This window comes from Ruditapes philippinarum, unplaced genomic scaffold, assembly GCF_026571515.1.
Source record: "Ruditapes philippinarum isolate M1 unplaced genomic scaffold, ASM2657151v2 ctg4514_1_1_1_1, whole genome shotgun sequence".
In the NCBI taxonomy this organism is placed as follows: Eukaryota; Metazoa; Mollusca; class Bivalvia; order Venerida; family Veneridae; genus Ruditapes; species Ruditapes philippinarum.
The window spans coordinates 33,829-42,474 of record NW_026860424.1 but is presented as its reverse complement, the minus strand read 5'-3'; the positions used below and the strand labels follow the sequence as shown (position 1 = coordinate 42,474).

Below are 8,646 nucleotides of genomic sequence, written 5' to 3'. Positions count from 1 at the left end.
CTGCACATACGAGTATTGGAAGCCAAAGAAAATTTCTTACTCATGGTTTATCATTTATTTGATCTCTTAACAAGCACAAATAGTTAAAATAGTGAATGCTTAAAGGGAGATTATTCATCATAAGCATTTCTAATTCTCAATCCAAAGTAACGTTCAGTGGTTATTATTTGGCTTCTAATCAAACACACATAGTTAAAATAGTGCGTAATTAATCAAATTCAGCATTTAAAAAGCCCAAGATAAAGTTTAAAGCTTAGCAATGGAATGGAATGTAAGAAAAGATTTACTATTATTATTAATTATTATTTTATTTTATATGCTATTGATTGATTGATTGATTGAATGATTGATTGATTGATTTTGTATTTATTATCATTATTATTAGTATTAGTATTATTATCATTAGTATTATTATTATTATTATTATTATCAAAGCACATTTATTTATAGAGCTAGAAAGTTAATACATGTTATAAGGGACATGTATGATTAAAAAAGCAAAATTACCTTTACTGAATATAATTAACCTTTTACCCCATGAGCATATTGCGAAAAATGGCCGTTTTCATTGAAAAGCCTCCTGTAACAAGTTCAAACTGCTATGAAACTACAAAAAATGCTTCAATACTGATAAAACTTGGCACAAATGTGGACTATACGACCATAGCCTTGAGATAGAAAAAAAGGCTTTTCAGTGTCGGTTACTAGTTACCCTAAGATCGACCAGAGGCCATTTTTAGCTTGTCACATGTCCAAAAGTTTCTTTGCGATTAGAGGGACTACCGCCCCCTTCAAACTCCCCAAACAGAAGGGGGCACATCCCCCTTCTGGCAACCCCCTGATGTAACATTGGATGGGGGCGGCGCCGAAAAAGTGGTCACTTTTTTTAACAACATTTCTCAAATGAAAAACAGCGTTTGGGCCTAAATAGAAAATTTTTTCACTGTTTGAGGCCTCAAAAGGGTTGGGGGACAAAAAGCCGTCAAAACACGTCTTTATCAGGGGAAAGGTTAAAAGACTTATAAAACATGTTTTAGTATGTATGTAAACTATATAGTCGCAGTGTTATTTTATAGCATATTGTCATATCTAAAAGAGCACAGCATGTTATCATATTAAATAGCTCATTGCAATATTTAATCGCTAAATGCCATTTTATATATCTTATTGCCATATAAAATAGCGCATAACAATATTGTTTAGTACCATCCCATATTAGATAACATAATGCCAATTTATGGCCTTTGGACCTCATCCCAAAGCAGTTGCTTCAACGAAACGTAACATCATCAGTCCTTAGGGACACCAGACGATAACATGTCAAAATGTATAAACTATGCATGTAAAGTTAATAAGCAATACAATCAAAAGAGATTTTCCAAAGACAATGAGATTAAATGTAATTCTCATGAAACTTTTAAACATCTTATTTAGATATATAAATACATTCTAAACTTGTTTCCCCATAAATATCATGTTATTGAGCTGCCCAAAGTTACGTATCCATGTGCTTAGATGAAGATATGGTCCGGGGAGGGGGTGTTGTTGTAAATGATTTCACAGTGTCTATACGATAGGATGGAAAATTGACAACACAATAAGTTTAAGGATTACATATTTTATTTCTGACAAACATGTATATAAGGTGCAACTACATCTTATCTAAATGTGAACATTACAATTCATAAATTGTATGAAAACGACTGTGCCAATTGTTAATATCAAATAGTTTCATTATGTTATAAGGTCGTGATAATTAAAAATTGTGACAACATATAAAAACAAAGCTGTCAATTAATTATGCGGTATAAAATGCTGATTATAAAACTTACACATAAGTGCATAATTTGAATTTGAAAGCTATCTTTACAGTGCTTCTGAGTTAAAGACGAAGTCATCTTTGACACAAAGAAAGTAAGGTAATATAACTACACTTAAATTTGCTTAAAGCTGCTTACTTCATACCTGCACGATCAGATTTTTAACGCTTTCAAATAGATATGACGCTGTCCATACGACTGATGTCCTTGGTAGAGAATGCTTTCCAGTCCATTTTAAATCAACCAGTTATAATATGAATCCAAAATGTGATATTTCCATGACGCAGCATTACAGTCGGAACGTTCGTTCAAACTTATGATAATGAATGGTAATCCGCGAACTGTTTTAAATTTGCAGCATTCACAATTATGAACATTGTGATGACTACTTTATAAACACGCCATTGCTTTAAAAACTGTAGGACATTTAAGCGACACGCATCATTTATCATTTACCATAGCACATGATGGCGGCAAATTAAATGTACTAATTGTTAGATATTCAAATACATGTATAGTAAGTAGTAGTAAGTGACTAAACTTTAGACTGAAAGCTAAATCTAATAACTATACATTTTCTTTCAATTTAGAAATACATTTACGTGCGAGTCAAAAAAGTACATTGAAATCAGAGCTAAAGGAAAGAGAAGTGTCAAAACTAGTCACGACATGGTAACATAAATTAGCCAAGACAATTAACATTCATAAATCAGTATGTATTATATACAGTCTCTGTTAGAAATACTGTGCGAATTAGATATACTGCTTGGATCCGCATCGAGTATATTTAAGTACGCTATTGACGCTCTGTTACATAAAAGGCCTTTATAAATCCACGTGCTGGTAGAATGATCATAATCCCAGTTTTCCCACACCTCGAATGATAGACATTGAGGATCAGTCCTACATAAATCTTCGCATTGTTTTGCATCAGTTATAGGGTACGAAACACCTATATCATTGTAACCCTTTACGGCAGTATTCGCAAAAGTTGTAAATGTGTCAGTGAACGAGGTGCAAACTGGAATACACATAAAAACTTAAAAAGCAAAACGTGAGTGCAAAAACCAATCAGTCGTTTTATTCAAAAGTGTTCAAGGAACATGAGTAAAAGACGCCGTCAATGTAATACAATGTAATTTATATCATATCACTGTTAACAGTGTTAAGGTCACTGTCACTTTCAAGTTTAACTAGAGGAGACCAACCTCAGATGACCCTTCGTGACACGATACGAGCGGAGTAGAATCACCGACCGTTCATTCACAAGCTGCTTGAAAGTCCAACACAAGATTTATTCGAATCCATAGCAGTGAGATGCAAACAGTCCGCGACTTTTACAACTTGGCCACGGAGACCCTGGGGAAAACCTTTTAATAAATACTCTTCGAATGATGTTCTGATCCTTCCATTTCTTTACTTGGACAGTTTTAATCTTTACTAGAGTAACTAGAGAAACAAACTCCTTTAAAGGTTCAAAGTTATCTTTAATAATTAAAACATAATTTTAGTCACTTATATTATGTTTTAAAATCAATTTCAATGCTTTCCAATTTGTGTAATACCTTTGCATGTTCATAAATCCATACAAATTTTGCGGAAGCATTTACGTACCAAAACTCAACAGTTCGAACCGTACATCCCTTGGTTGAAACATGTAAACAAGTAGGCCACCAACCATTTTTTAAGTTTCAAAATTAGATACAAGTAGCCTCTTATCCTTTTAAAGCCGAGACTGACTAGTCTTTGCCACCAGAATAGAGCTAAGACAGCGTGCAGACCTGTTGGTAATGTGGCAGTACTTTATAACTATTAAACTACAAATCGTCGTTAAAAAATTAAGAGAATGGTTTATATATGACATAAATTCAACAGGTGAATAGTTAAATGAAATAGTCACCTTGGAAGCAATCGTTAATTTCTGGTTTGTAGCGGTACAACGGACTACAAAAGCACATACCACCTACACAAACACCGTCTGTTAGCGTACAGTCTGAATGATTGGCACATGGATCCCCAATGCCTTTCACTGGAACTTTAAATAAAATTGCATCGTAGAATGTTTTAATGCGTCTTATGCATTAATTGTCTAAATATTGTCATATTTTAGCAACATGATAATATGAAAATTTTTAATATGTTTCTATCACAGTTCATATAGTTTATCTTTGTACAATGTATTTTTATGGACGCGCCATGCCTTTTGATATTTGATTGGGCACACCGACATTGTAAAGAGCATGCGGTGACATTTTACATATTTGATGGTGGAAGGCGACGGCAGTTGCCCCTTTGTGCATGAGTTGTTCTATGCTTTATGATTATCATCCCTTAAACATTGTAAACCACAATTATACATCATTAACGTTAACACCGACTGTTTATATATTTACAATTCTTTACAAATGACAAATAAATATAATTGTCAAAGAAAAACACACAGAGTAACTTACCACATACGACACTAGCTTGATCAAACCATGTACCGTCTGCTGTGCATGTCAAGTTGCTCTGATTGCCGTTGAAAGTAAAGCCTGGTAGGCACTGGTAACGTACAACTGCGCCCTCTGTCGTTAAACCACCACCGCTTATCACCTGAGCGTTTGAAACGCTTGGAACAGTTCCACAATCTGATTTTAGAGGGAAATGTTACTTTTATTCATATAAATGCTGCTTTTGTATTATATTTTTGTTTGTGATTGCCTTAAGCACAAGCCTTTACAATGATTTTAGAAAAATGATCTGTTTCAATTAGTCATTTTGAGCAGATCAGTTGTAGTAAGTGATTATAAAAAAGACAAGAAAACATAAAGCTTTATTGCTTTTCATTAATATCTGGTAAGCCATGGCTTGAATGAACCGTATCTTTGGATTTGAATAAAATAATGTATAAAAACAATGGAAAATATATTGAATAAAACAAAAGCACCCTTATGGAAAATCATGTAATGGTATCAATATGCTTTTTGCCTTGTTCATAGTGAACAATTTACTAAGAAAATCATGTTTATGTATGAATTCTGCGTAAACTAGTGGTAGGGACATAAGAAATGTTACACTTTTACACCATTTCGCGTGTTCCGTTATTTTAGTTTTGTCTTGATAACTCTCGAGCCTGTAAAAGCAGGAACTGCGTACCGAAACGCCATTTAAAAGCATAGGCAGTATGTTTAAGACAAAGTACATTACTATGAAACAAATTGGGCAATGAAAATATTGAATAAAAAAGATGGTGGCATAAATTTGATCACGAGATCCATGCAAATGGCATCTCAAAACTTGAGAAGAACGATATAATATAAAATTACATTTCTTAATTAAAATTACAGCTCTCTCCCTTCTTGTGTGGAATAGAGAATAGTTTTTTAAGTTCGCATGGGTTCATGTTGGTAGGTATTTGCAACCATCTTTAAAGATGTAAATAATGTGAACTCACCTCTAAAACAATTTGGCTGGCTTGACCATTGGCCAGATGCTTCACAAACAGAATTGAATTCGTTCGTCGCCTTAACGTATCCCGGATTACATATGAATTTTACGCGTGAACCAACGGAATACATGTTACCAAATAGTTGACCATTGGTTAATGTAATCTTCGAACATTCTAATGAATAAATAAAAAAAATTATAGGATTTTTCTTAATTTTATACAAAGTTTTTTTCTACATATATCTATATTGTTTTGCTGCGATAATATTTATTTCTTCAAACTAATTCTAAATATTCTAATCAAATAGAAATGTATAGAAGACAAAATGCTTTTTTATTAAACTTTATAAATTGAATTTAATTATCAGTAATGAAATTGTAGTGACGCCGTCGAGTGTTTAGCACAGCGTATTAATACTCCAGATCTGCTCTCTCCCGTTTGTTCAAACCCCGTTAGGGTTCAAACCTCGTTAGGGTTCAAACCCCATTAGGGACACGCTGCTGTTGTCTCCCTGAGCAAGAAGTTTTACTCCCATTGCTTACTTGTAGTCGGTTCCAGAAACCCATTCGTCTATAAACTGAAAACTTCTTTCCACCTGAAACTAACATAACTCCTGTATAAACTAAATATAATCGGCTATAATATCCATACCATTTCTGAAGATGTAACCAAATATGTTTAGAATAGCATCAATGTAGATAGACAGAGTATTTACCATCAATAGTGCCATAAGTAGTGACAGAGGCAGGCAATCAACACAAATACTTTAAAATTCAACACTTAAAAGACTTAAATCGGCCTCTCTTTTACCGCCTCCGTGGTCGAGGGGTTAGAGTCGATGACTTCTAATCCAGGTACCTCTCTGGCGAGGGTTCGATCCCCGGGAGATGCTTTGGTAGTTTAGCGCGGAGGAAGGTTGTCTAGTACTGGTGTAACTCTCCAGGAACGATGGTTAGGAAACTACCCGCCTATATGACTGAAATACTGTTGAAAAAGGCGTAAAATGAAACAAACAAACAAACAAGCTCTCTTTAATTATGAGAAGATACTGCCTGCTTAACAAATCAATTTACTTAAAAAAGCAGTTTTTACTTAACCAGTCACTGCGCATGTCTTTGTTTCGGGGTCGCACGTCAAATCCTCGGAACAATTACATCCCTTTATCTGTGAAAATAAAAGTTTCAACATAAAAATAAAAGCTTCATGACAATTACATATAATGTAAAAGTATTTTTGAGACGTCCCCCCGTTTGCCATGGCAACAGGAAAAGTACATAAATCTACATGTTATTTTTCCACCAATAAAGCTGGAAAGTCGCCATATAGCCTATACTGTAGTGTTGCGGCGTATACATATACTTGTGCATCCGGCAAGCTATATTGTATTTGAACTGAAGAGGCGGCCACGAAAACATGTACTAAAGTCAAAGTAGTCCACTAGGTAATATTCGGCAAGATTCGTCAATTGCTTTTTTACAAAAAAAGGTAATGTGTGAACTTAACAGAAGGCGCAGAAAAATTGCATATCAAAAGATTTTAATTCAGAATTTCCGTCAAAGTATGACAACAAATAATAACACAAACGTTTTATTTGAAATTAAAAATGTTTATCTCAAAGATTAGATAATTGCCATAAAGCAAAGGGGTGTTATATCTCACAATCGTTGTTATGGAAACAAATGAATAGAAATTATAAAAAAAAAATACTGGTACAAGAAAAGAGAAAATAACTTACAATTGTATCTAGCATATCTGTCTTTTTCAAAAATAAGCAAGCTTTTTTCCTTGGCACACTAGTTCCTTTACTACCTTGATTTGTCCCCAGTAGCTCACACAGGTTAAATGACCGCCAGTAGTTGATTGCTTTACAATGTCGCCTCTTACCACATTCTTCTTGGCATTGCACATAAGATAAATCTAAAATCCTATGTATCACAGCGTCGTCTTCTAAACAAAAGTCGTTATCTTTTGTAATACAAAGATAAGACTCGCACAGAAATAATAAAAGTACAAATCTGATTATTTTACCATCTGAATTCATTTTGTGTTGTTTCTCCGATTTAAAATTATTTTTTATGTTTATCTCGTTTTATAACGACTCTCTAACTTAAAATGAAACAACTCTTCAAGGACAATGAATGACTGATTAAATTGGAAACTAAGTCCGTTTTAATAGGCACTTTTATTTATCGTTTAAGCAAGTATACGAGAGTTCTGTAAAAATATCACACGGAAATTCAGCTGTGACTGAACATGCTACAGGACCCACGCCTCAGATAGCAACTGTAAATATTTATTTTGCCAAGCTGAATTATAAATTTTCTCAATTTTAGACAAAAGACCAGTACCTCGATTATAACAAAATGAAAGTTTTTTAAATTGTACGTACGTATTTAATCATTATACTTTGTTTACATGCTCTGCAAAAGCTTTATTTGATTTTTTTTCTAAGATAATTTAAAACGCATTGCCGTGTGTTTATAATTGTCTAAACAGCAGGGGTCAGATATTGAGACGGGAGTATTTTAGCTTGCTGTCTTTACAGTGACGTCTGTTGCCTTTATAGAGGCGTTTCATAAAATCGAAAAGTGTCTCAAGTCATTGTGGTTCAGTTTGAAATGTCATCGATTGAAAAAGAATATTTGTTAATTAATTAATTAATGACATCATGTTTAGAAATTATCAATGCATAAGCTGGGAAATTTTTATATCTTGATCATAATAAACGAAACCAGGGTGACCAAAGACTCATGGGCGTATGATCCAAATTAGTTTTAAAACATCCATGAAAGATTTAACATGTACCATCTGTATACCATCTGCCTCAATATTTCTTGTATAATCGATCTTTATTTTTTATCTGGACCCGTTTTCTTTCAGAGTTCATCCGGATGGTTTGGAAATGGCTTAAACAAATGTATAAAAATTTTAGATGATTAAAAATTTTGTAGTTGTGTCTCTTCAGAAAGATCTGAAATCACGTTTACATCACACGTTGTGAACTTTTTATGAATGTTTAAGTTTTTCATTAAGCTTCAAATTTTCTCAATGCTTGCTTAAAAGGTACATCTAAGATTTGATTGGAGATTTTGACCAGTCTAGCTAAATTTGCTGAAATCGTTTAGATTTTTTTTACCCTATCCTAGATATACGGAAGAGAATTAGTGCCAGGTGTGTGTGTTTTTTTACCTCGAAATTGAGAGTTACTTATCTCGAAATTTCGACTTACTAATTTCAAATTTCGACTTCCGCATCTCGAAATTTTGAGTTACTTACCCGAAATTGCGAGTAACTAACTCGAAATTTTGACTTACTAGCTCGCAATTTCGACTAACTAACTCGAAATATCGACTAACTTACTAGAAAGTTCGACTTACTGACTCGAAATTTCAACTT

The 8,646-nt window shown here is 33.6% G+C and overlaps 1 protein-coding gene across 1 annotated transcript; it reads right to left on the bottom strand.

Moving 5' to 3' along the window:
- Nucleotides 1-1,643: 1,643 nt before the first annotated feature.
- LOC132760016 (C4b-binding protein alpha chain-like) lies at nucleotides 1,644-7,454 on the bottom strand. Its single transcript, XM_060751902.1, has 6 exons — nucleotides 6,986-7,454; nucleotides 6,348-6,414; nucleotides 5,257-5,424; nucleotides 4,274-4,450; nucleotides 3,721-3,855; nucleotides 1,644-2,841 (listed from the first exon to the last, which is right to left on the bottom strand). The coding sequence occupies exons 1-6, from the start codon at nucleotides 7,289-7,291 to the stop codon at nucleotides 2,540-2,542; spliced, it is 1,155 nt and encodes a 384-aa protein (XP_060607885.1). The 5' UTR covers nucleotides 7,292-7,454; the 3' UTR covers nucleotides 1,644-2,539.
- Nucleotides 7,455-8,646: the final 1,192 nt, after the last annotated feature.

What these genes read in the sequence shown, in the direction of transcription:
- LOC132760016 (XM_060751902.1), bottom strand. Translation starts at nt 7,291, where the DNA reads ATGAATTCAGATGGTAAAATAATCAGATTTGTACTTTTATTATTTCTG. An exon ending in AAAGACATGCGCAGTGACTG is followed by an intron (nt 5,425 to 6,347) that starts GTTAAGTAAAAA and finishes TTTATTCATTAG; the next exon opens with AATGTTCGAAGATTACATTA. An exon ending in TCAAGCTAGTGTCGTATGTG is followed by an intron (nt 3,856 to 4,273) that starts GTAAGTTACTCT and finishes TTTTATTTAAAG; the next exon opens with TTCCAGTGAAAGGCATTGGG.